At 43.5% G+C, this 27,844-nt stretch overlaps 1 protein-coding gene across 1 annotated transcript; it reads right to left on the reverse strand.

The window, feature by feature from the left end:
• Positions 1–27,746, reverse strand: LOC309549887 (vomeronasal type-2 receptor 26-like; the record flags this gene model as incomplete). The annotated part of the gene is made up of 2 exons (XM_082250379.1): positions 27,638–27,746; positions 1–908 (listed from the first exon to the last, which is right to left on the reverse strand). The coding sequence occupies exon 2, from the start codon at positions 892–894 to the stop codon at positions 1–3; it is 894 nt and encodes a 297-aa protein (XP_082106505.1). The 5' UTR covers positions 895–908; positions 27,638–27,746.
• Between the last annotated feature and the right edge of the window lie 98 nt (positions 27,747–27,844).

Genomic DNA, 27,844 nt, shown 5'->3' on the forward strand with positions numbered 1-27,844 from the left:
TCAGCTTTCTTTATTTCTAATCAAGCCTATCTTTGTATTGAGGTCAGATCTTAACAGAAGTATGTAACATTTTGGTAAAAATATACAGCCAAGAAGTCCAGAACTTGATGCCATTATAGCGAAAATCTCCACAGCCACCATATCTTTCCCTTTAGTGCTCAGATAGGCTGGGATCATGGCAATCCAGACACTGCAGAACACCAGCATGCTGAAGGTGATGTACTTGGACTCATTAAAACTATCCGGTAATGTCCTGGCTAAAAAAGCTATAATGAAACTCACAGCTGCCAGCAGTCCCATATATCCAAGGACAGAGTAGAAGCCAATTACTGAACCCTCATTACATTGAATGATGATCTTTCCCTGATAAGTGTGAGTGTCCTGATCCTGGAAGGGAGGAGAAATAGACAACCAAGTAACACAGATTATTACTTGAATCAGTGAACACATCAACATTATAGAAATGGGAAATTTGTCTCCTATCCATTTTTTCCAAGAACTCCCAGGTTTGGTGGCTTTAAAAGCAACACACACCATGATACTTTTGGCAAGAAGAGAAGAGACAGCAACTGAGAAGATGACACCAAAAGAGGTTACACGCAGCATGCAGGTTACATCTACTGGACGACCGAGGAACAAGAAGACACAAAGGAAGCTCAACATGATGGAGACCAGGAGAAGATAGCTCAGATTCCGGTTATTAGCTTTAACCAGGGGGGTGTCCTCATAATGTATAAATATCACCAATATGAAACCAGTCAGAAGACAACAGAAGATGGAGACAGCTGAAAATACTGCAACAATTGTATCATCAGTATAGGAGAGAAATTCCACCAATTTTGGAACACACCGATCCTTCTTCTCATTTGGCCATTCTTCATCAGGACATTTCATGCAGTTTTCACTGTCTGCAGGCAGAATAATACAAACACAATGATACTCTTTGTCAAAGTTTTTAAACCTGTCACAATGCCTCACAAGTTTTGCAGTAGTAGATGATATAATATACTTTCAAATATAACAAAAATTATTTACAGTTTTAAACCCCCAAAGAAATGTAATACAGTATATTGCAACTTACTAATCCTTTAATGTCGTGGCTGCATTATTTTTTTCCATTATTTTACCTTGGTGAACAGGTCAATAACACAGTTCCTGTCTTAGGGTGTCTGCACTGGACTGGAAGAGCAACAGAGCCACCCTTGGACAGCAGCATTGCCAGTCCAGGGAGAGGGTAGTGTTAGATGTACTAGGAGATTGAGATTGACTTAAATGAAGCTGGGTACACACATGTACAATGTTATTTGAATATTTGTATGGAAAATAGTTGTAAGAACATTTTGTCTTACCATGACTAAGTCAACTAATTTTGCTCAGACCTGCTATTGCAACGTAATCCCAGATATATTAAACAGGTTTCATTACAACATGTACATTTTTCTTGAACCAAAATCACATTTCACAGTTAGAAATCAGTTTGCTTGAGAGCAATTTTCTGCTCCTTCATATTTTCTTTTCTTCACTGTGGTTGAAAACTAACTTTGGTTTGACTCCACCAATGATTAGAAAAATCAAACAAATGTTCTGAAATTGGTCGTTTCTTACTGAAATTCTACTCGCTTATACCCACCATGACAGATTAACGTGGTTCTCAAGCCCTAAGTTTTTTCACCCTAATGCATTCAAAACCATTGCATTGAGCAGGTAAGTATGACATGTTTGATATTTTAAATTTTTAATAAAAAAAAAAACTAAAACAAAGGTTTAATGTCACTTCAAAGTTAATTTCAGCTAACACTATAAGCCAATGGATACACAGGCTTTGATACAGCCCCAGTGCTTGGCACAGACTGGTTGTCTCTGAGCATTGTGGGGTGTGGTAAAAACGCCAGGAGCACATGTGCTCGAGGTCTTTGGCTGGTGAGCAGAGTCCCAGAAGGAGGGTGGTGGCTGTCTCCTCTTCTGCAGCAGTTGGTGTATGGTCACAGGCGGTCGGCCTGGTGAGCCAGAAGGCAGGAGCTGAACTCAGAGGTCCAGGAGAGCTGACTAGAGGGGTTGAGACACTGGAGAACCTGGAAAAACAGTATCGTGAGTACAGGGGATCGTGTCTAAGGGCCTGACCAGGAAGGGTGCCACCCCAGAGTAGGATAGTCAGAGGATGGGGGTGTCAACTGGTGGAGTGAAAGTGGGTGCTAGGCGAGTACCCTGAAGATAAGTGCTAAGCAAGCATTATATTCAGAGACTTTACCTCAGATTCATCTAGTGGCAAGGTGAAACTGCCGCCTTGCCGCACCTTCAGATAGAAGTCCTCAGCATTGTGAATAGTTCAAGTTTGGGAGTATCCCACTCTTCCCGTCTCCAATCCCTATTTAAATTAAAACAACAAAACAACAACCCCTAGACTGGTATTTGACTGAGCCGGAAAGTAAAGTGTTAAAGTTCTGCATGCAGTTGCTACCGGTAACCCAGAGAACCCGTAAAGGTAAACAATCCAGCAGTCCTTTATGGGGCAGTGCTATGTATGTATATATATATATATATATATATATATATATATATATATATATATATATATATATATATATATACCGTATATACTCATGTATAAGCCGACTTTTTCAGCACATTTTTTATGTAGAAAAAGTCCCTTTCGGCTTATACTCGAGTGAGGCTAAATGAATATAGTGAAAAAACTATCAGCGCAAGACTAAGTGAAATTCAAATGTGTATAAATGTGCTAGAATAAATCAATATATAAATCCGGCTGCATACACAAATTGTGTCCACACCTCACAACAAAAACATAAAAATCAAAAAACGTGCTGCGCCAGAAGTGCACAAAAATAATAAGTGATTAATGAATCAACAAGTGTTATCAACAAAATATAGTGTCCATCATATGTGCTCTGATGAAACATAAATGTTCATATAAAGTGCTCCAAAGTAATGATTAGTATATCCAGGTGATGACAGGACAGCCTCAATCCCTTGTGAATCAAGCAGGAACCACCAGTGTGTGAACTCCCTCCACCAGTAAGATTGGCCTCTCACCTTGATACCAGACCCAAACGGGCCAGCATGAGCATATCAGGGGATAAACAGACTATCACAGGTAACCTCTCCAGCCTTCACCTCCGGGGGTCGCCAGGACATAAAATAAAGATAAAGCAAAGATCTAGTGCTCTCTGAATGTAAATAATGAGCTTTTATTGAGCATAAAGGGGTAACTCACATTTGTTGGGCACTCAGCCGTGCCTGCTGTTATGGCATTCAGTGTTAGAGAGTAGCACCCGAGCGATCGGCGTCAGGCACGCAGGCTCCGCCTCCCTATACGCGTTACGCCTGGAGCGTGGGCTCCGTTTGGCTTCTTCGGTAGGGGTGAAGTTTGCGTGTCCAGCCTCGCCTATTTACCAATGCTGCTAACGGTGGATTGGCCAGCGGTCACATGTCCTCCTCACTCTGAGCTATGCACAGGACACCGGAACCAAAAGATACACTTCCTGTGATCTTCGGTGTCACTAGCTATTATATCGAGGGGGCATTTTGAAACATATATAGATCTACTAAATCACTACCAGAGACCGCGTGACTGCGCCGCCATCCCCCGGGTGTTTCTCCTAAAATCATCGCATAAAAACATCTTTATTACATAAAATCGCATCATAAAATCGCATTAAATCAAATTATTGCCATAATGTTAAAAACTCACAAAATATATTATTGGTAAAAGTGGAATACCTCTAATATATTGCTAATTCTATAAAATGACACAAAAAAAAAATATTTTATGTATATAAAAATATATAAAAATTAAAAATCTGTATAAAAACTATGACAAATGTCTATATATTAAATGATGAATATTGAGTGAATCTACAGATATTTCAGGGAGGGGGGGCTATCTATCACTAATGAAGCAGTTGAGGTCAAAATCCTTATTTAACCCCCTGGGTGCCAATACTTTCGTCTCATACACCCAGAAGGACTCTCTTCTGCTTAATTGTCGAATGTAGTTTCCCCCCCTCCAATGTGGCTGGACATGTTCAATTCCCCAAAACTTTAGAGAATGAGGGTTTCTATCATGGACTTCTCTAAAGTGCTTGGAGACGCTGTGTGACACCTCACCCTTTTTTATATTTTTGATGTGTTCTCCTATTCTTACGTTCAGGGGTCGTGATGTGCGACCCACATATTGGAGTCCACAGCCACACTCCATCATGTAGACCACCCCAATGGTGGTACATGTAATTAAATCTTTAATATGGTATTCGTTGCCTGTGCTGTTAGATTTAAACGATTTTCTTTTCTTTATGTTTTTCCTCGTTTGTCGACAGACACCGCATTTCCCACATGCAAAAAATCCGGATAGAAACTGGAAAACAGTATTTTTCATACGCTTAGGGGGATCTACCACTCCCGGTGCTAACCTATCTTTCAACACAGGTGCTCGCCTGTATATGAAACCAGGTTTCTCCGGAAGGTGGGGTCCCAAAACTTTATCTTGTTTGAGGACACTCCAGTGTTTTTTAATGATGCGTTCAACTTGCTTGTGTTGAGCATTATAATCAAGCACAAGCTTAAAATTATTGTTCACCTCCCTTGGTGGTGTCCTCTTGTTTTCCAAAAGTTCAGTTCTATTTAATAATGCTACTTGTTGTAAATCAGAATTCACTTTCTCCATGTTGTATCCCTTTGCCTGAAATCGTTCCACTAGTACTTTGGACTGTGTAATAAAGTCATTGTCATTTGAGCAATTTCTTTTAATCCTGATAAGTTGTCCCCTCGGAATGTTAAATAGCCAATTTTTATGGTGACAACTATCCATAGGTAAATAGGAGTTGCGGTCGGTGGGTTTAAAAAAATTTTTTGTATGTAAACGACCATCTTTTATAAAAATCTCCAAATCTAGGAAATTCAATTTCTCCTTGCTCTCAGTCCATGTAAGTGCGATATTCTTGTTATTAAAATTCATTCTGGTTTTAAAAAAATTAAAAGATAAAATGTCTCCTTCCCAGATAATAATCAAATCATCAATGAATCTTTTATAGAAGATTAATTCTGGGGGTCTGTTCACTAAAATCTCCTCCTCCTCCCATTGGGCCATAAATAAATTAGCTACGCTGGGGGCAAATCTTGCCCCCATAGCTACGCCTTTGGTTTGTAAAAAATATTCTCCCGCATACCAAAAATAATTGTGATTGAGGCAAAATTCCAAACTTTCTAAAAGAAATTCTACATGTTCCCCATCTAAATCTGATTCATCTAAGGCCCATGCCGCTGCCTCCATTGCAGCCTCATGGCCGATGATAGTGTAAAGAGAACCTACATCCGCCGTAGCAAGGATGCAGTTCTCTGATATGGGTAAATCCTGTAGCAATTGTATCACATTTTTGGTATCTTTGATATATGCTTGTGTTCGGGTAACCAATGGTTGTAAATAAAAATCGATATATTGGCCCAATCTTGAACTGAGGGAGTCAATGCCATTTATAATGGGCCTCCCCGGAGGTTTCTCTACACATTTGTGAACTTTAGGGAGGAAATAAATAATAGGGGTTCTACAGGCAATGGGATTCAAATAAAGTGCTTCTTTCTTATTTAAAATAGCATTAGTCAATCCATTTTTGATAAGTTTCTCCAATTCTTTCTTGTAATCATTCACCGGATTGTGTCGTAATCGGGAATATGTGTTCTGATCTGAGAGTTGTCTCCTCATCTCATTATCATAGTATTCTGTGCTCATGACAACGATACCCCCGCCTTTGTCAGCTGGTCGTATCACCACTTTTTTGTTTTTCTCTAGGCTGGCTATGCCGTTTTGGATCCACTGTGGATCTTGCATTTTTCTGACTTTCAAGTGTTCAACATCATGAGCTACCAGATTTTTGAACACTTCCATATATTTGTTATCTTTGTTTGGCGGGTTAAACACCGATTTATTTTTCAAAGTGGAGTGATGTGTTCTCTCACTCACATTGGGTCGGTTGTCCGGTTTGGCCAGAAAATACTTTTTTTGAGTTAGCGTTCTCATATATTTCTGTAGATTCACATAGGTGTCGAATTTGCTTAGGTTCTTCACCGGGGCAAATTTCAACCCTTTATCCAAGACTTTCATCTCTTCTTTACTAAGGGGTATTCCACTGATGTTAAATACACCCGCACCTATTGGCTCTTGCTTTTTTTGGAAGCGTCGGCCTGCTCTTCGTCCTCTTTTTCTTTTCTTTTTCCCCCAGATGGTTTTCCAGTTGGTCCCTTGTACCCCCACAGGGCACTGGGTTTCCCTAAAAAAACATCTGGGGGATTGGTTGCCGCTGGCTGATACAATGGAGAGAATCTATTGGTGGTGGGGATATCATATGAGGTGGAGGGACGAGGGGACTCATAAAACGATGAATCCTTTCTTTCTCTCCACTGATTTTGGGTACCCCTTGGTTCTTGGTGGTACCAGTTCCCCTGTACTGGTTGATAAGATTGGTTCCCCTGTACTGGTTGGTAGGATCCACCATTATTCTTCCATTGTCCTCTACCCCTTCCTCTAGGGCCACCTCTTCCTGCTCTTCTCCCTCTTCCATTCCCTCTCTGAGGGGGGTGGTAGGGGGGTGCAGGGGTTATATTTGGTTCATTCCTTATTGGGGCCGGTGGTGGTCTACTCCACACCGGGGGTGTCATATTGACTCTTTCAGGTGTACTATCTCTAGATGGTGCAGCAGAGTTGGTCTGCAAATCTTTTTGCCATTTAAAAACCTCGTTACTCCTATAGTCGTTCATATCGCGGATGAACTTTCTCCTCTTTTTTTCTTGAGTCTCTTTATCAGTTTTTTCTAATTTTTTCTTGAGCTCACTCGCTAATTGGTTGAACTCTGGAGACTCCTTTAGGGGTTCTAGTTTCTTTTTAAGCTCAGCTATATTGAGTTCTGTTGTTGCCAATTTTTGCCGTTTCCGTTTAAGCAAAAGGTTCATCAACTCCTGACCTTTAGCATTGAAAAAGATAAACCATTCATTGAGTGCCTCCTCATCATCCAGTCCGTCATTAGGGGGAACATCCCACCTAAGGCGTCTGGGGGTGAGTTGGTGGGCTATATATTGTTCAAAAGATACAATATCCCACCAGGCTCTGGTTTTCTTTTCCATAAGGAAACCTAGCTTTCTAAAGCTCTGTGACAGATCCTCATATTTACCTCTATTTTTGTCCCCTGAGAATATGTCATCAATTTTTATCTCTCTGTTTTCAAAATAATCGAATATCTCCATAGCTGCTGCTGATGATAGGTAGGTGAAAGGCTAAATGAATATAGTGAAAAAACTATCAGCGCAAGACTAAGTGAAATTCAAATGTGTATAAATGTGCTAGAATAAATCAATATATAAATCCGGCTGCATACACAAATTGTGTCCACACCTCACAACAAAAACATAAAAATCAAAAAACGTGCTGCGCCAGAAGTGCACAAAAATAATAAGTGATTAATGAATCAACAAGTGTTATCAACAAAATATAGTGTCCATCATATGTGCTCTGATGAAACATAAATGTTCATATAAAGTGCTCCAAAGTAATGATTAGTATATCCAGGTGATGACAGGACAGCCTCAATCCCTTGTGAATCAAGCAGGAACCACCAGTGTGTGAACTCCCTCCACCAGTAAGATTGGCCTCTCACCTTGATACCAGACCCAAACGGGCCAGCATGAGCATATCAGGGGATAAACAGACTATCACAGGTAACCTCTCCAGCCTTCACCTCCGGGGGTCGCCAGGACATAAAATAAAGATAAAGCAAAGATCTAGTGCTCTCTGAATGTAAATAATGAGCTTTTATTGAGCATAAAGGGGTAACTCACATTTGTTGGGCACTCAGCCGTGCCTGCTGTTATGGCATTCAGTGTTAGAGAGTAGCACCCGAGCGATCGGCGTCAGGCACGCAGGCTCCGCCTCCCTATACGCGTTACGCCTGGAGCGTGGGCTCCGTTTGGCTTCTTCGGTAGGGGTGAAGTTTGCGTGTCCAGCCTCGCCTATTTACCAATGCTGCTAACGGTGGATTGGCCAGCGGTCACATGTCCTCCTCACTCTGAGCTATGCACAGGACACCGGAACCAAAAGATACACTTCCTGTGATCTTCGGTGTCACTAGCTATTATATCGAGGGGGCATTTTGAAACATATATAGATCTACTAAATCACTACCAGAGACCGCGTGACTGCGCCGCCATCCCCCGGGTGTTTCTCCTAAAATCATCGCATAAAAACATCTTTATTACATAAAATCGCATCATAAAATCGCATTAAATCAAATTATTGCCATAATGTTAAAAACTCACAAAATATATTATTGGTAAAAGTGGAATACCTCTAATATATTGCTAATTCTATAAAATGACACAAAAAAAAAATATTTTATGTATATAAAAATATATAAAAATTAAAAATCTGTATAAAAACTATGACAAATGTCTATATATTAAATGATGAATATTGAGTGAATCTACAGATATTTCAGGGAGGGGGGGCTATCTATCACTAATGAAGCAGTTGAGGTCAAAATCCTTATTTAACCCCCTGGGTGCCAATACTTTCGTCTCATACACCCAGAAGGACTCTCTTCTGCTTAATTGTCGAATGTACTCTCTAACACTGAATGCCATAACAGCAGGCACGGCTGAGTGCCCAACAAATGTGAGTTACCCCTTTATGCTCAATAAAAGCTCATTATTTACATTCAGAGAGCACTAGATCTTTGCTTTATCTTTATTTTATGTCCTGGCGACCCCCGGAGGTGAAGGCTGGAGAGGTTACCTGTGATAGTCTGTTTATCCCCTGATATGCTCATGCTGGCCCGTTTGGGTCTGGTATCAAGGTGAGAGGCCAATCTTACTGGTGGAGGGAGTTCACACACTGGTGGTTCCTGCTTGATTCACAAGGGATTGAGGCTGTCCTGTCATCACCTGGATATACTAATCATTACTTTGGAGCACTTTATATGAACATTTATGTTTCATCAGAGCACATATGATGGACACTATATTTTGTTGATAACACTTGTTGATTCATTAATCACTTATTATTTTTGTGCACTTCTGGCGCAGCACGTTTTTTGATTTTTATGTTTTTGTTGTGAGGTGTGGACACAATTTGTGTATGCAGCCGGATTTATATATTGATTTATTCTAGCACATTTATACACATTTGAATTTCACTTAGTCTTGCGCTGATAGTTTTTTCACTATATTCATTTAGCCTTTCACCTACCTATCATCAGCAGCAGCTATGGAGATATTCGAGTATTTTGAAAACAGAGAGATAAAAATTGATGACATATTCTCAGGGGACAAAAATAGAGGTAAATATGAGGATCTGTCACAGAGCTTTAGAAAGCTAGGTTTCCTTATGGAAAAGAAAACCAGAGCCTGGTGGGATATTGTATCTTTTGAACAATATATAGCCCACCAACTCACCCCCAGACGCCTTAGGTGGGATGTTCCCCCTAATGACGGACTGGATGATGAGGAGGCACTCAATGAATGGTTTATCTTTTTCAATGCTAAAGGTCAGGAGTTGATGAACCTTTTGCTTAAACGGAAACGGCAAAAATTGGCAACAACAGAACTCAATATAGCTGAGCTTAAAAAGAAACTAGAACCCCTAAAGGAGTCTCCAGAGTTCAACCAATTAGCGAGTGAGCTCAAGAAAAAATTAGAAAAAACTGATAAAGAGACTCAAGAAAAAAAGAGGAGAAAGTTCATCCGCGATATGAACGACTATAGGAGTAACGAGGTTTTTAAATGGCAAAAAGATTTGCAGACCAACTCTGCTGCACCATCTAGAGATAGTACACCTGAAAGAGTCAATATGACACCCCCGGTGTGGAGTAGACCACCACCGGCCCCAATAAGGAATGAACCAAATATAACCCCTGCACCCCCCTACCACCCCCCTCAGAGAGGGAATGGAAGAGGGAGAAGAGCAGGAAGAGGTGGCCCTAGAGGAAGGGGTAGAGGACAATGGAAGAATAATGGTGGATCCTACCAACCAGTACAGGGGAACCAATCTTATCAACCAGTACAGGGGAACTGGTACCACCAAGAACCAAGGGGTACCCAAAATCAGTGGAGAGAAAGAAAGGATTCATCGTTTTATGAGTCCCCTCGTCCCTCCACCTCATATGATATCCCCACCACCAATAGATTCTCTCCATTGTATCAGCCAGCGGCAACCAATCCCCCAGATGTTTTTTTAGGGAAACCCAGTGCCCTGTGGGGGTACAAGGGACCAACTGGAAAACCATCTGGGGGAAAAAGAAAAGAAAAAGAGGACGAAGAGCAGGCCGACGCTTCCAAAAAAAGCAAGAGCCAATAGGTGCGGGTGTATTTAACATCAGTGGAATACCCCTTAGTAAAGAAGAGATGAAAGTCTTGGATAAAGGGTTGAAATTTGCCCCGGTGAAGAACCTAAGCAAATTCGACACCTATGTGAATCTACAGAAATATATGAGAACGCTAACTCAAAAAAAGTATTTTCTGGCCAAACCGGACAACCGACCCAATGTGAGTGAGAGAACACATCACTCCACTTTGAAAAATAAATCGGTGTTTAACCCGCCAAACAAAGATAACAAATATATGGAAGTGTTCAAAAATCTGGTAGCTCATGATGTTGAACACTTGAAAGTCAGAAAAATGCAAGATCCACAGTGGATCCAAAACGGCATAGCCAGCCTAGAGAAAAACAAAAAAGTGGTGATACGACCAGCTGACAAAGGCGGGGGTATCGTTGTCATGAGCACAGAATACTATGATAATGAGATGAGGAGACAACTCTCAGATCAGAACACATATTCCCGATTACGACACAATCCGGTGAATGATTACAAGAAAGAATTGGAGAAACTTATCAAAAATGGATTGACTAATGCTATTTTAAATAAGAAAGAAGCACTTTATTTGAATCCCATTGCCTGTAGAACCCCTATTATTTATTTCCTCCCTAAAGTTCACAAATGTGTAGAGAAACCTCCGGGGAGGCCCATTATAAATGGCATTGACTCCCTCAGTTCAAGATTGGGCCAATATATCGATTTTTATTTACAACCATTGGTTACCCGAACACAAGCATATATCAAAGATACCAAAAATGTGATACAATTGCTACAGGATTTACCCATATCAGAGAACTGCATCCTTGCTACGGCGGATGTAGGTTCTCTTTACACTATCATCGGCCATGAGGCTGCAATGGAGGCAGCGGCATGGGCCTTAGATGAATCAGATTTAGATGGGGAACATGTAGAATTTCTTTTAGAAAGTTTGGAATTTTGCCTCAATCACAATTATTTTTGGTATGCGGGAGAATATTTTTTACAAACCAAAGGCGTAGCTATGGGGGCAAGATTTGCCCCCAGCGTAGCTAATTTATTTATGGCCCAATGGGAGGAGGAGGAGATTTTAGTGAACAGACCCCCAGAATTAATCTTCTATAAAAGATTCATTGATGATTTGATTATTATCTGGGAAGGAGACATTTTATCTTTTAATTTTTTTAAAACCAGAATGAATTTTAATAACAAGAATATCGCACTTACATGGACTGAGAGCAAGGAGAAATTGAATTTCCTAGATTTGGAGATTTTTATAAAAGATGGTCGTTTACATACAAAAAATTTTTTTAAACCCACCGACCGCAACTCCTATTTACCTATGGATAGTTGTCACCATAAAAATTGGCTATTTAACATTCCGAGGGGACAACTTATCAGGATTAAAAGAAATTGCTCAAATGACAATGACTTTATTACACAGTCCAAAGTACTAGTGGAACGATTTCAGGCAAAGGGATACAACATGGAGAAAGTGAATTCTGATTTACAACAAGTAGCATTATTAAATAGAACTGAACTTTTGGAAAACAAGAGGACACCACCAAGGGAGGTGAACAATAATTTTAAGCTTGTGCTTGATTATAATGCTCAACACAAGCAAGTTGAACGCATCATTAAAAAACACTGGAGTGTCCTCAAACAAGATAAAGTTTTGGGACCCCACCTTCCGGAGAAACCTGGTTTCATATACAGGCGAGCACCTGTGTTGAAAGATAGGTTAGCACCGGGAGTGGTAGATCCCCCTAAGCGTATGAAAAATACTGTTTTCCAGTTTCTATCCGGATTTTTTGCATGTGGGAAATGCGGTGTCTGTCGACAAACGAGGAAAAACATAAAGAAAAGAAAATCGTTTAAATCTAACAGCACAGGCAACGAATACCATATTAAAGATTTAATTACATGTACCACCATTGGGGTGGTCTACATGATGGAGTGTGGCTGTGGACTCCAATATGTGGGTCGCACATCACGACCCCTGAACGTAAGAATAGGAGAACACATCAAAAATATAAAAAAGGGTGAGGTGTCACACAGCGTCTCCAAGCACTTTAGAGAAGTCCATGATAGAAACCCTCATTCTCTAAAGTTTTGGGGAATTGAACATGTCCAGCCACATTGGAGGGGGGGAAACTACATTCGACAATTAAGCAGAAGAGAGTCCTTCTGGGTGTATGAGACGAAAGTATTGGCACCCAGGGGGTTAAATAAGGATTTTGACCTCAACTGCTTCATTAGTGATAGATAGCCCCCCCTCCCTGAAATATCTGTAGATTCACTCAATATTCATCATTTAATATATAGACATTTGTCATAGTTTTTATACAGATTTTTAATTTTTATATATTTTTATATACATAAAATATTTTTTTTTTGTGTCATTTTATAGAATTAGCAATATATTAGAGGTATTCCACTTTTACCAATAATATATTTTGTGAGTTTTTAACATTATGGCAATAATTTGATTTAATGCGATTTTATGATGCGATTTTATGTAATAAAGATGTTTTTATGCGATGATTTTAGGAGAAACACCCGGGGGATGGCGGCGCAGTCACGCGGTCTCTGGTAGTGATTTAGTAGATCTATATATGTTTCAAAATGCCCCCTCGATATAATAGCTAGTGACACCGAAGATCACAGGAAGTGTATCTTTTGGTTCCGGTGTCCTGTGCATAGCTCAGAGTGAGGAGGACATGTGACCGCTGGCCAATCCACCGTTAGCAGCATTGGTAAATAGGCGAGGCTGGACACGCAAACTTCACCCCTACCGAAGAAGCCAAACGGAGCCCACGCTCCAGGCGTAACGCGTATAGGGAGGCGGAGCCTGCGTGCCTGACGCCGATCGCTCGGGTGCTACTCTCTAACACTGAATGCCATAACAGCAGGCACGGCTGAGTGCCCAACAAATGTGAGTTACCCCTTTATGCTCAATAAAAGCTCATTATTTACATTCAGAGAGCACTAGATCTTTGCTTTATCTTTATTTTATGTCCTGGCGACCCCCGGAGGTGAAGGCTGGAGAGGTTACCTGTGATAGTCTGTTTATCCCCTGATATGCTCATGCTGGCCCGTTTGGGTCTGGTATCAAGGTGAGAGGCCAATCTTACTGGTGGAGGGAGTTCACACACTGGTGGTTCCTGCTTGATTCACAAGGGATTGAGGCTGTCCTGTCATCACCTGGATATACTAATCATTACTTTGGAGCACTTTATATGAACATTTATGTTTCATCAGAGCACATATGATGGACACTATATTTTGTTGATAACACTTGTTGATTCATTAATCACTTATTATTTTTGTGCACTTCTGGCGCAGCACGTTTTTTGATTTTTATACTCGAGTGAGGGTCCCCAGCCACTTACACAGTGATTACGCAGTGGGCGCCAGGCACATGTGTCCTCCCAGTGTCTCCTCCTCTCCTTACCTCTCCTGTCCAGCCCCAGCTCTCTCAGGGGATATGGAGCCACGCCCAAAACCTATTATGCCCCCAGGTATGCCAGATGATCAGGGTCTGGGGGGACAGCCGCTAGACAGGGGTGGATGATTGGCAGGGTCTCTTCATATCAAATGCTTCAGCAGATGTCCCAGATGGGATCTCCCGGAGCACCTCAGCAGCTCCTTGCCGGCGCCATCATCAGGCCCCTCCCTCCCTCAGTGTGTCATTGACACTTTTGAAAGTTAGGCACTGAGGTTTATATAAATGTATGTACTTCAGATCAAAAAAAGGGACAACTGAGTAGAGATGTATAGAACTGTTCGCCGGCGAACAGTTCCCGGCGAACTTAGCATGTTCGCGTTCGCCGCTGCCGGCGAACATATGCGATGTTCGGTCCGCCCCCCATAAGACATCATTGAGGCAAACTTTGACCCTGAACTTTACAGTCAGCAGACACATTTCCAGCCAATCAGCGTACCTCCCTCCCACACCCTCCCACCTCCTATAAATAAGCAAGGGCAGCATCCATCTTAGATCATTCTGAAGCAGTGTGTGTAGTGAGAGAAGGGAGAGAGCTGCTGCTGCTGCTGCTGCTGTTAAGCTAGGGACAGTTAGTCAGTGTTCCTGGTCTTGCAGTGTTCTTGGTCCACTACTGCTGTAATATCAGCACCCCAAAAAGCCCTTCTAAGGGCTGGTATTTGTGGTTTTTTTTTTTTTTTATATATATATATATACCTAGCGTCCCCAAAAGCCCTTTTAAGGGCTGGTAATTGAGTTGTTTCTTCATATATATATATATATCTATATCTATCTAGTGTCCCCAAAAGCCCTTTTAAGGGCTGGTAATTGAGGATTTTTTTATTTATATATATATATATATACATATATATATATATATATATATATATATATATATAGTGTCCCCAAAAGCCCTTTCAAGGGCTGGTAAGGTAATAGATTTTTTTCTTTATATATATATATATATATATATATCTATTGTACACTGCAGTTGCCTGCCCGCTGTGTGTGAGAGGCCACAGACCTACCACAGACTGTACTGTGTGCACACCACACTCATTTCGGGTGGCACAGGCACAGTACCTGGCATTTTAAAAAATATTTTTTTTTTCTCTGTCATAATTGCAGTGAGTGCTGTGTCAGGTCCACAGAGTGCACTGTACCCACTGCAGTGCACTGCCCACCACTGACATATATACGTTGGCACAGCATCTTGTTGCAATAAATTGAAAAAAAAAATATTTTTTATTATTGCAGTTGCCTGGGCTGCCAGTGACTGTCAGGTCCACAGAGTGTACTGTGCCCACTGCAGTGCCACTGTGTGCCCACCCACCACTGATATATAAGGTGGCACAGCAGCTTGCAAAGTAAAAAAAATATATATATTTTTTTAAATTGCAGTTGCCTGGGTGCCAGTGACTGCTGTCAGGTCCACAGAGAGTGTACTGTGCCACTGCCCACCCACCACTGATATATAAGGTGGCACAGCAGCTTGCAAAGTAAAAAATATATATATATATTTTTAAATTGCAGTTGCCTGGGTGCCAGTGACTGCTGTCAGGTCCACAGAGAGTGTACTGTGCCACTGCCCACCCACCACTGATATATAAGGTGGCACAGCAGCTTGCAAAGTAAAAAAATATATATATATTTTTTAAATTGCAGTTGTCTGGGTGCCAGTGACTGCTGTCAGGTCCACAGAGAGTGTACTGTGCCACTGCCCACCCACCACTGATATATAAGGTGGCACAGCAGCTTGCAAAGTAAAAAAAAATATATATATTTTTTAAATTGCAGTTGCCTGGGTGCCAGTGACTGCTGTCAGGTCCACAGAGAGTGTACTGTGCCACTGCCCACCCACCACTGATATATAAGGTGGCACAGCAGCTTGCACTCATAGTACAACAGTAACAACACATTAAAAAAAAAAATGACAGGCAGAGGCAGGCCACCCCGCAAGGGCCGTCGTGGTCGTGGTGCTGTGATTTCCTTAGGCTCTAGAATAATGCCCAGTGTTCAGAGGCCACCACAGCCCCTGAACTCAAAAAATTCTGAGGCCATAGTTGACTGGCTTACACAGGACACCCAATCGTCTACAGCTTCCGCTCGGAACCTTAATGCACCATCCTCCTCCAGCTCAGCTTCGGGCACCTCTCAATTTACCACTCGCCAGCCCGCCGGCACCACCACCAACACTAGCACCACAGCCGCTTCACTTGATCCGTCAGAGGAGTTATTTTCACATCAGTTTGAAGAAATAAGTGATGCGCAACTATTAGTGCCAGAGGATGTAGATAACGGGGATATGTCTCAGTCAGGCAGCATTATACACATGGACGTACATTGTGATGATGATGATGTTGTACCTGCTGCTGCTGCCTTTGCTGAGTTGTCAAGTGAAGCGGCTGATGATGACGATGTGTCTGTGGATGTCACCTGGGTGCCTGCTCGAAGAGCAGAAGAAGAGGGGGAAAGTTCAGATGGGGAGACAGAGAGGAGGAGGAGACGAGTTGGAAGCAGGGGGAGGAGGTCATCGCAAGGAGCTAGTGGCGCAGTCAGACAGCATGTAGATTCGGCACCCGGGGTCAGCCAGACAGCACGCCAATCAACGCAAGCTGTTGCCACCACCAGAATGCCGTCCTTGCAAAGCTCAGCAGTGTGGCATTTTTTTTGTGTGTCTGCCTCTGATATCAGCGATGCCATTTGTAACCTGTGCCAAAAGAAACTGAGTCGTGGGAAGTCCAACACCCACCTAGGTACAACTGCTTTGCGAAGGCACATGATCTCACATCACAAACGCCTATGGGATCAACACATGAGTAAAAGCAGCACACAAACTGAAAGCCACCATCCTCCTCCTGGTCCAGCATCTTCAGCCACGTCAACCACTGCTGTCCTCCATGCCCCCTATCAACAACCCGCCCCTCCGCCTCTCACCTTCAGCAGTTCCTGCTCGTCACCTGCCCACAGTCAGGTGTCTGTGAAGGAAATGTTTGAGCGCAAAAAGCCAATCTCGCAGAGTCACCCCCTTGCCCGGCGTCTGACAGCTGGCTTGTCGGAACTCTTAGCCCGCCAGCTTTTACCATACAAGCTGGTGGAGTCTGAGGCCTTCAAAAAATTTGTCGCTATTGGGACACCGCAGTGGAAGGTACCCGGCCGAAATTATTTTTCACAAAAGGCAATCCCCAACCTGTACTCTATTGTGGAAAAGGAAATCATGTCACGTCTGGCACACAGTGTTGGGGCAAGGGTCCATCTGACCACTGATAGCTGGTCTGCAAAGCACGGTCAGGGCAGGTATATAACGTACACTGCGCATTGGGTAAACCTGCTGGCGGCTGCCAAGCATGGAATGCGTGGCTCTGCTGCAGAGGAGTTGGTGACACCGCCACGACTTGCAGGCAGGCCTGCTGCCACCTCCTCTACTCCTCCTACTCCATCCTCTTTGCTAACCTCCTCGGCTGAGTCCTCTTCTGCTGTTGCGTCTTGCTCCACACCAACTGCACCCCCCCAGCTCCCCAGGGGCTATTCCACATGCCGGATACGACAGTGTCACGCTGTCTTGGGGTTGACTTGCCTGAAAGCAGAGAGTCACACCGGACCAGCACTACTGTCCGCCCTGAATGCACAGGTGGATCAGTGGCTGACCCCGCACCAACTGGAGATCGGCAAAGTGGTGTGTGACAACGGGAGCAATTTGTTGGCGGCATTGAATTTGGGCAAGTTGACACATGTGCCGTGCATGGCACATGTGTTGAATCTGATTGTGCAACGTTTTGTGCAGAAGTACCCAGGCTTACAGGACGTCCTCAAGCAGGCCAGGAAGGTGTGTGGCCATTTCAGGCGTTCCTACACGGCCATGGCGCACTTTGCAGATATTCAGCGGCGAAACAACATGCCAGTGAGGCGCTTGATTTGCGACAGCCCGACACGTTGGAATTCAACACTGCTAATGTTCGACCGCCTGCTCCAACAAGAAAAAGCGGTCAACGAGTATTTGTATGACCGGGGTGCTAGGACAGCCTCTGCGGAGCTGGGTATTTTTTTGCCATGCTACTGGACGCTCATGCGCAATGCCTGTAGGCTCATGCGTCCTTTTGAGGAGGTGACAAACCTAGTGAGTCGCACTGAAGGCACCATCAGCGACATCATCCCATATGTTTTTTTCCTGGAGCGTGCCCTGCGAAGAGTGCTGGATCAGGCCGTAGATGAGCGTGAAGAGGAAGAGGAAGAGTTGTGGTCACCATCACCACCACCAGAAACAGCCTTACCATCGATTGCTGGACCTGCGGCAACACTGGAAGAGGAGTGTGAGGAAGAGGAGTCAGAGGAGGAATGTGGCTTTGAGGAGGAGGAACACCAACCACAGCAGGCATCCCAGGGTGCTCGTTGTCACCTATCTGGTACCCGTGGTGTTGTACGTGGCTGGGGGGAAGAACACACCTTCAATGACATCAGTGAGGACGAGGAATTGGACATGAGTAGCTCGGCATCCAACCTTGTGCAAATGGGGTCTTTCATGCTGTCATGCCTGTTGAGAGACCCTCATATAAAAAGGCTGAAGGAGAACGACCTGTACTGGGTGGCCACGCTACTAGACCCCTGGTATAAGCAGAAAGTCTGTGACATGTTACCCAATTACCGGCAGTCGCAAAGGATGCAGCAGCTACAAAATAAGTTAAAAACTATGCTCTACACAGCGTATAAGGGTGATGTCACAGCACAACGGGAATCCAACAGGGGAAGAGGTGAAAGTAATCCTCCTCCTACCACCACAACCACGCCGGCAAGGACAGGACGCTTTACAGACGTCTTGTTGATGGAGGACATGCGGAGCTTTTTTAGTCCTATGCATCGCCACAGCCCTTCGGGGTCCACCCTCAGAGAACGACTCGACCGACAGGTAGCAGACTACCTTGCCTTAACTGCAGATATCGACACTCTGAGGAGCGATGAACCCCTTGACTACTGGGTGTGCAGGCTTGACCTGTGGCCTGAGCTATCCCAGTTTGCCATTGAACTTCTGGCCTGCCCCGCTTCAAGTGTGCTGTCAGAAAGGACCTTCAGCGCAGCAGGAGGTATTGTCACTGAGAAGAGAAGTCGCCTAGGTCAAAAAAGTCTTGATTACCTCACGTTTATTAAGATGAATGAGGCATGGATCCCGAAGGGACTGACAGTGGGGGATGCATTTGACTAAAAAAGGCCTGGTGATGACTGAGATGCCTTGGCCTAAAAATGGTCCACACGCTGCTGTATATAATCATTCTCTGCATGCCGGATGACTTACGTGACGTCTCCGCCACCAACTACGGTTCAAGCAGCAATGTTTTAGTGCACTTTCTGCCTTAAAACCTCAATTTTTCAGGCCGCTGCTACAGCAGCGGCTGCAACAATACCTACTTTTTCATGCATGTGTACATGCCTAATTTTTCTGGCCTCTGGTGCTACACTGTGGCTGCAAAAAAACAAAAAAAAAGGCACATACATGTGTCAATTCCCCTTCGTGATCGTTACCTTGTCGTGGTGAAGGGGCTTGCGTATCACAATGAAGCGATCACCTCTAGGATTGTGTTGGCACACCCCAGATGATAAGGTCGTTGCTTCATTGTGTACAGACCAAAAGCGATCCGCAGGATAATTTTTCATTAAAAAAAACATTCATTTTCTTTCATTCTTTCTGCGGAGCTGGGTATTTTTTGGCCGCGTTACTGAATGCTCATGAACAATGGCTGTAGGCTCATGCGTCCTTTTGCGGAGATGACAACCCTGGTGGTCAGTCGAACCCAAGGCAACATCATCGACCTCATCCCATATGCGTTTTTTCTGGAGCGTGCCCTGCGAAGAGTACTGGATCAGGCTGTAGATGAGCATGAAGAGGAAGAGTTGTGGTCCTCATCACCACCAGAAGCAGCCTTGTCGTTGTCAATTGCTGGACCTGTGGCAACGCAGAGAGAGAGGAGTCTGAAGAAGAGAAGTCAGAGGAGGAAGGTGGCTTTGAGGAGGTGGAATACCAGCCACAGCAGGCGTCCCAGGGGGCTTGTTCTCACCTTTCGGGGACCCTTGGTGTTGTATGTGGCTGGGTGGAGGAAGAGACCTTCAATGATGTCAGTGAGGACAAGGAACGGGACATGGCTAGCTTGGTATCCAACCTTGTGCAAATTGGGAGTTTGCGGTTGTGCAAATGGACTGACTGACTGTTAAACGGGGAGTTTGGTCTGTCAGAGTTTGGTCTGTCACTGTGAAGCGGGCGACGGGCGTAACCCTTACACTACTTGACCGATAAAACATCATACCTGATCGTATTCACACACTGGATGTTTTAGTGCTGGTTTACACTGCCGCTACCACTAAAGTAGCGTCGCTTCCAGTGCGACTTTGGCGCGACTTAGCGCGACTTTGGCGCGACCTCATCGCGAGGTGACTTTTTATTTGGCCAATCACAATATCATGTTTTGTGACCGTCACCTAATTTCCTTTTCCTGTTTTTTGTTTTACATATTTCCCCATGTGTGCAGTGTTGTCTGTGTCATAGCTCAACTGATAGGCATGTTTGCCTTGGCATATCATATTTCAGCTTGCCAGAAAGAAAAAAAGACAGCTGGAAAGACACTGCATTAGTTTTCTACTAAAAATCATAAGAAAAATGCTGTTTTTTTTGGGTTGTGGACATACTACAGAGCTGAAACTTGACAGGTACACTTTTTACACCCCCCAGACACTAAATACAAAAAATGACATGCCTGCCTAAAAAAATGCCCGATAAATGCCTGCAAGAGAAAAAGACAGCCGCAGAGAAGCCGTATTCCTGAAAATATAAGAAAAATGCTGTTTTTTAGGGGTTCTGGACATGCTACAGAGCTGAAACTTGACAGGTACACTTTTGTGACCCCCCAGACACTAAATACAAAAAATGACATGCCTGCCTAAAAAAATGCCCGATAAATGCCTGCAAGAGAAAAAGACAGCCGCAGAGAAGCCGTATTCCTGAAAATATAAGAAAAATGCTGTTTTTTAGGGGTTCTCGACATGCTACAGAGCTGAAACTTGACAGGTACACTTTTGTGACCCCCCAGACACTAAATACAAAAAATGACATGCCTGCCTAAAAAAATGCCCGATAAATGCCTGCAAGAGAAAAAGACAGCCGCAGAGAAGCCGTATTCCTGAAAATATAAGAAAAATGCTGTTTTTTAGGGGTTCTGGACATGCTACAGAGCTGAAACTTGACAGGTACACTTTTGTGACCCCCCAGACACTAAATACAAAAAATGACATGCCTGCCTAAAAAAATGCCCGATAAATGCCTGCAAGAGAAAAAGACAGCCGCAGAGAAGCCGTATTCCTGAAAATATAAGAAAAATGCTGTTTTTTAGGGGTTCTCAACATGCTACAGAGCTGAAACTTGACAGGTACACTTTTGTGACCCCCCAGACACTAAATACAAAAAATGACATGCCTGCCTAAAAAAATGCCCGATAAATGCCTGCAAGAGAAAAAGACAGCCGCAGAGAAGCCGTATTCCTGAAAATATAAGAAAAATGCTGTTTATTAGGGGTTCTGGACATGCTACAGAGCTGAAACTTGACAGGTACACTTTTGTGACCCCCCAGACACTAAATACAAAAAATGACATGCCTGCCTAAAAAAATGCCCGATAAATGCCTGCAAGAGAAAAAGCCAGCCGCAGAGAAGCCGTATTCCTGAAAATATAAGAAAAATGCTGTTTTTTAGGGGTTCTGGACATGCTACAGAGCTGAAACTTGACAGGTACACTTTTGTGACCCCCCAGACACTAAATACAAAAAATGACATGCCTGCCTAAAAAAATGCCCGCTAAATGCCTGCAAGAGAAAAAGCCAGCCGCAGAGAAGCCATATTCCTGAAAATATAAGAAAAATGCTGTTTTTTAGGTGTTCTGGACATGCTACAGAGCTGAAAATTGACAGGTACACTTTTTAGACCCCCCAGACACTAAATACAAAAAATGACATGCCTGCCTAAAAAAATGCCCGCTAAATGCCTGCAAGAGTAAAAGCCAGCCGCAGAGAAGCCATATTCCTGAAAATATAAGAAAAATGCTGTTTTTTAGGGGTTCTGGACATGCTACAGAGCTGAAACTTCACAGGTACACTTTTTAGACCCCCCAGATGCTAAATCCAAAGAAATTTTTTATTTTTATTTTTTTTTAATTTTTCCAATAATTGGCTCTCTATCAAAAAATTATAATTTTTAAGAACTTTTTTTTGCGTGATCCCTCTCCGGCATGCCACAGTCCAGGTGTTAGTCCCCTTGAAACAACTTTTCCATCACTATTGTGGCCAGAAAGAGTCCCTGTGTGTTTTAAAATTCGCCTGCCTATTGAAGTCTATGGCGGTTCGCCCGGTTCGCCGGTTCGCGAACATTTGCCGATGTTCGCGTTCGCCGTTCGCGAACCGCGAATTTTAGGTTCGCGACATCACTACAACTGAGGAGGAAAGAGAAAAACATGGATTTGGTCCTGAAAAAACATTGTAGTAGCAATTATCCACAGCTTGCTTGCTAAAAAAGGTTGGGAAACCTGGACTAAAACAAAAAATGTACCAGTAGCTGCTGCATTTCCCACCCTAGGCTTATACTTGAGTCAGTAAGTTTTCTCAGTTTTTTGTGGTAAAATTAGGTGCCTAGGCTTATATTTGGGTATATTCGAGTGTGTGTATATATATATATATATATATATATATATATATACAGTATCTCACAAAAGTGAGTACACCCCTCCCATTTTTGTAAATATTTTATTATATCTTTTCATGTGACAACACTGAAGAAAGTACACTTTTCTACAATGTAAAGTAGTGAGTGTACAGCTTGTATAACAGTGTAAATTTTCTGTCCCCTCAAAATAACTCAACACACAGCCATTAATGTCCAAACCGCTTGGCAACAAAAGTGAGTACACCCCTGAGTGAAAGTGTCCAAATTGGGCCCAATTAGCCATTTTCCCTCCCCGTTGTCATATGACTCAATAGTGTTTCAAGGTCTCAGGTGTAAATGGAGAGCAGGTGTGTTAAATTTGGTGTTATCGCTCTCACTCTCTCATACCGGTCACTGGAAGTTCAACATGGCCCCCATCATGGCAAAGAACTCCCTGAGGATATGAAAAAAAGACCATACAGTGGTTTAACAGGACAGGTTCCACTCAGAACAGGCTTCACCATGGTTGACCAAAGAAGTTGAGTGCACATGCTCAGCATCATATCCAGAGGTTGTCTTTGGGAAATAGACGTATGAGTGCTGCCAACATTGCTGCAGAGGTTGAAGGGGTGGGGGGTCAGCCTGTCAGTGCTCAGACCATACACCACACACTGCATCAAATTGGTCTGCATGGCTGTCATACCAGAAGGAAGCCTCTTTTGAAGATGATGCACAAGAAAGCCCACAAACAGTTTGCTGAAGACAAGCAGACCAAGGATTACTGGAACCATGTCCTGTGGTCTGATGAGACCAAGATAAACTTATTTAGTTCAGATGATGTCAAGCCTGTGTGGCGGCAACCAGGTGAGGAGTACAAAGACAAGTTGTCAGGGCTTACCTTTGTTGGGAGTCATTCAGGCAGAGATTTATGCTCACCCTTGCAAACAAACACAGACCAGGGTGACCAGGTAAGAAGCCACCTGGCCTGTGAGTTTGTGCACTGGGGCTGTTCAGGATAACCAGGTCCAAATACAGGCAAGGACTAGAGCAGGAGAACCGTCAGGTGAAGCCAGGGGTCAGATGCCGGAAACAAACAGGAATGCAGGAACTCAAACAACAGGAACCAAACCAGGAAACCAGAATCAATGAACTGACACTGCCCTTAGGGAGGGGCAGTGTCTTATACCTTGTTAATTAGGTATCAAATACAGCTGGAGAGTTACTGACAGGTCTGAGCCTCTGGTGAAATCCAGCCCCCTAGTGCTGTAGGCAATACGGGAATAAACAGGAGTTATCCAAAGTCCTGAAGTGGCTCAGAGGCTAGTTTGCAGACTGGGAAGCCAGAAGGACACAGGTTCAATACCTCTGAAAGGCACCAGTGGGGTGGCCACGCCTAGCCGTCTGGCAGGTACGACCAGAACCATGACAGTACCCCCCCTTTAGGGACGCCCGCCGGGCGTGAACATTTTCCTCAGCAGGAGTGGAGCGTCTGGCACGCAATGCCTCCTCAAATAAACGCAAGTCTTTTTTGCAGACTACAGTACCATCAGAAGCATAGATACAGTCTGGTGGTATATCTTCTTCGAGCAGGCTTGAAGTAGTGTTGGTACTAATAAGAACTGCATCTTCAGGAGACAGCGTTGCCTCTTCTGGGGCTTTAGACAGAAGTGTGACAGAGGTCACGTTATCAGGTACCTGAAGGACATTGGTGGTTTCAATCACAGTGGTCTGAGTACCTTTGGCCATAGACGAACATGAACTTGTGTGACAACAATGTTGGCAATTCACAGACAGAGGTGTATTGCTGACTGGGTATAACTGAACAGCACCCAAATGGAGAGCCCGAGGTCTAGGAGGGCGCGTAGGGCACAGAGAGATAAAGTGACCTCTTTCTCCACAGTAAAAGCAGAGACCACGGCCTCTCCTCCGGTCTCTTTCATCAGGTGTCAATTTGGTCTTTATGAGACCTATCTCCATGGGTTCTTCAGAGTCGGCAGGAACATGGGAAACCTCTGGAGTTTCTCTATGAACAGGTTCACAAGATGGCAACATTGACGTGTGGTGTTGGTATTCCCTGTCTCTGGGTATCTTGGATTCTCTGAAACCTGACCTTGGAGTAGACGGTTTTCTAGAGGTCTTACACTGCGAGTCCAATGCAGTCAAGAAGGACACCCAGCTGTCAAGGACAGGATTCTGAGCAAGCAACATCTGGTGTGCCCATGTCTTGATCCATCCAGACAGCAGATTGATAGCCGCACGGACCTTGATAAAGTCACTGGCATATGTCCGAGGCTTTAAGGCAAATAAAATTTCGCAGTCCACCTTAAAGCACTGGAAAGAAGCACGACTACCATTGAATCTCTCAGGCATGACAACAAACGGCTCTGAATATGCAGGTTCCGAGACTGGGCGTACTGTGCCTTTAAGTAACAGAATTTCACGCTGCAGCTCTGAAACAGTCTGGGCCAGGCTGGACACTTGCAGGGTTAGCATCTTGCACATCTCTGCTGACTCCATGTTTGGTCAGTTCATTCTGTCAGGGCTTACCTTTGTTGGGAGTCATTCAGGCAGAGATTTATGCTCACCCTTGCAAACAAACACAGACCAGGGTGACCAGGTAAGAAGCCACCTGGCCTGTGAGTTTGTGCACGGGGGCTGTTCAGGATAACCAGGTCCAAATACAGGCAAGGACTAGAGCAGGAGAACCGTCAGGTGAAGCCAGGGGTCAGATGCCGGAAACAAACAGGAATGCAGGAACTCAAACAACAGGAACCAAACCAGGAAACCAGAATCAATGAACTGACACTGCCCTTAGGGAGGGGCAGTGTCTTATACCTTGTTAATTAGGTATCAAATACAGCTGGAGAGTTACTGACAGGTCTGAGCCTCTGGTGAAATCCAGCCCCCTAGTGCTGTAGGCAATACAGGAATAAACAGGAGTTATCCAAAGTCCTGAAGTGGCTCAGAGGCTAGTTTGCAGACTGGGAAGCCAGAAGGACACAGGTTCAATACCTCTGAAAGGCACCAGTGGGGTGGCCACGCCTAGCCGTCTGGCGGGTACGACCAGAACCATGACACAAGTGTGTCTTGCCTACAGTCAAGCATGGTGTCATGGTCTGGGGCTGCATAAGTGCTGCCGGCACTGGCAAGCTACAGTTTATTGAGTGAATCATGAATCCAACATGTACTGTGACATACTGTAGAAGAGCATGATCCCCTCCCTTCGGAGACTGGGCCACAGGGCAGTATTACAACATGATAACGACCCCAAACACTCCTCCAAGACAACAAATTCCTTGCTAAAGAAGCTAAGGGTAAAGGTGATGGACTGGCCAAGCATGACTCCAGACCTAAACCCTATTAAGTGCTAGGTCTCTAACATCCACCAGCTCCGTGATGTCTTTATGGAGGAGTGGGATAGGACTCCAGTGGCAACCGTATGGTCTGAGCACTGGAAGGCTGACTCTCCACCCTTCAACCTCTGCAGCAATGCTGACAGCACTCATACATCTATTTCCCAAAGGCAATCTCTGGATACGATGCTGAGCATGTGCACTCAACTTCTTTGGTCGACCATGGCGAGGCCTGTTCTGAGTTGAACCTGTCCTGTTAAACCGCTGTATGGTCTTGGCCACCGGGCTGCAGCTCAGTTTCAGGGTCTTGGCGATCTTCTTATAGCCTAGGCCATCTTTATATAGTGCAACAATTCTTTTTTTTAGATCATTAGAGTTCTTTGCCATGAGGTGCCATGTTGAACTTCCAGTGACCAATATGAGGGAGTGAGAGTGATAACACCAAATTTAACACACTTGCTCCTGATTCACACCTGAGACCTTGTAACACTAACAAGTCACATGACACCAGGGAGGATAAATGGATATTTGGGCTCAATTTGGACATTGTCACTCAGGGGTGTACTCACTTTTGTTGCCAGTGGGTTTCAACATTAATGGCTGTGTGTTGAGTTATTTTGAGGGGACAGCAAATTTACACTGTTATACAAGCTGTACACTCACTACTTTACATTGTAGCAAAGTGTAACTTCTTCAGTTTTGTCAAAAGATATACAGTAAACCCCCCTCCATTGCGGGGGTTACGTTCCGGACCCAGCCGCGAAAAGTGAAAATCCGCGAAATAGAAAAACCCTATTAAAATGCATTGTAGGCATGTTTTTTTTACTGTCACTGTATGTGTAAAAGCATTTTAAGGTCTTCAAACACACTTTTAAAACAATAGAAACTAATTTAAACACATAAAAGATACTGAGAGACATAGCAAGAGCTATGAAAAACACAAAAATATTTCATTTTTAATGATTTATATAGTAAAATAACATTACAAAAAAAAACGGCAATATACCGGGACCGCAAAAACTGAACCGCGATGGAGCAGGGGTTTACTGTAATACAATTTTTACAAAAAAAATGTGAGGGGTGTACTTACTTTTGTGAGATACTGTATATATGTATATACTATGATTGGCTACATATATCACATTGCATAGTAGGGCCACTGTGATTGGTCACAGTGACCACAATAGTAGGCAATGCTATCATGAATGAAAGCCATTCATGACAGTTGTTTATTTGTGATCATGTGATTGCTGTGATTGGCAATAGAGATCACATGGTAATGGGCCAATCACAGCGGCCCAGTTCCAAGCACAGATCGCACCTCTGTGTGCTCCAGGGGGCATGTGTAAGGTGCATGAACAGGTGGACATACCCATACGTCCTCCCAGAGTATCAGAGCACCCGCTTGGCCGTTTATCTACACTAACAAGCAGTTGAAGGAAACTGCACAATTTCAGAGGCTGAGGTTTATATCATTTATTAAAATAACACCCAGAACAGGCGGGTTATGGTTTATGTATGTGTAGAACAGAGGGAAGGGAGGAAAATGTTCTGAGCACACTCATTGTAAAGCAAATCATAAAAAAAGGAAAATGTAAAATATTTATATTGAATATTTCAGATTTTAAGATATAGATAAATAAAGTATTATACATTTTAACAATATTTTTTTTGACTGTAGCAAGTAAATAATTAAAAAAAAAAACCCCACAGAACACATGATAAATTCCCTTACAGCTACAACTTCTGCCCATTACAACAATAACTATGAACTCTACCAGATGCGTTGGATATCTCTCCCTCTGGACACGTGACACACTCATAGCAGCATTTGTGAATTGAAGATGCAAATTTTTTTCTGCTGCCCGGCAAACAGGGTCCGGAACATCGAGATTCTGGAACCTGAAAATAAAATATATTTATTATTATAATTTACATACGTCCATCAAACTCAGTATGCATTATGAAGAAGGTTGAGTATTTCA

This window comes from Pelophylax lessonae, assembly GCF_965119305.1.
Source record: "Pelophylax lessonae genome assembly, chromosome: 1".
Lineage (NCBI taxonomy): Eukaryota > Metazoa > Chordata > Amphibia > Anura > Ranidae > Pelophylax > Pelophylax lessonae.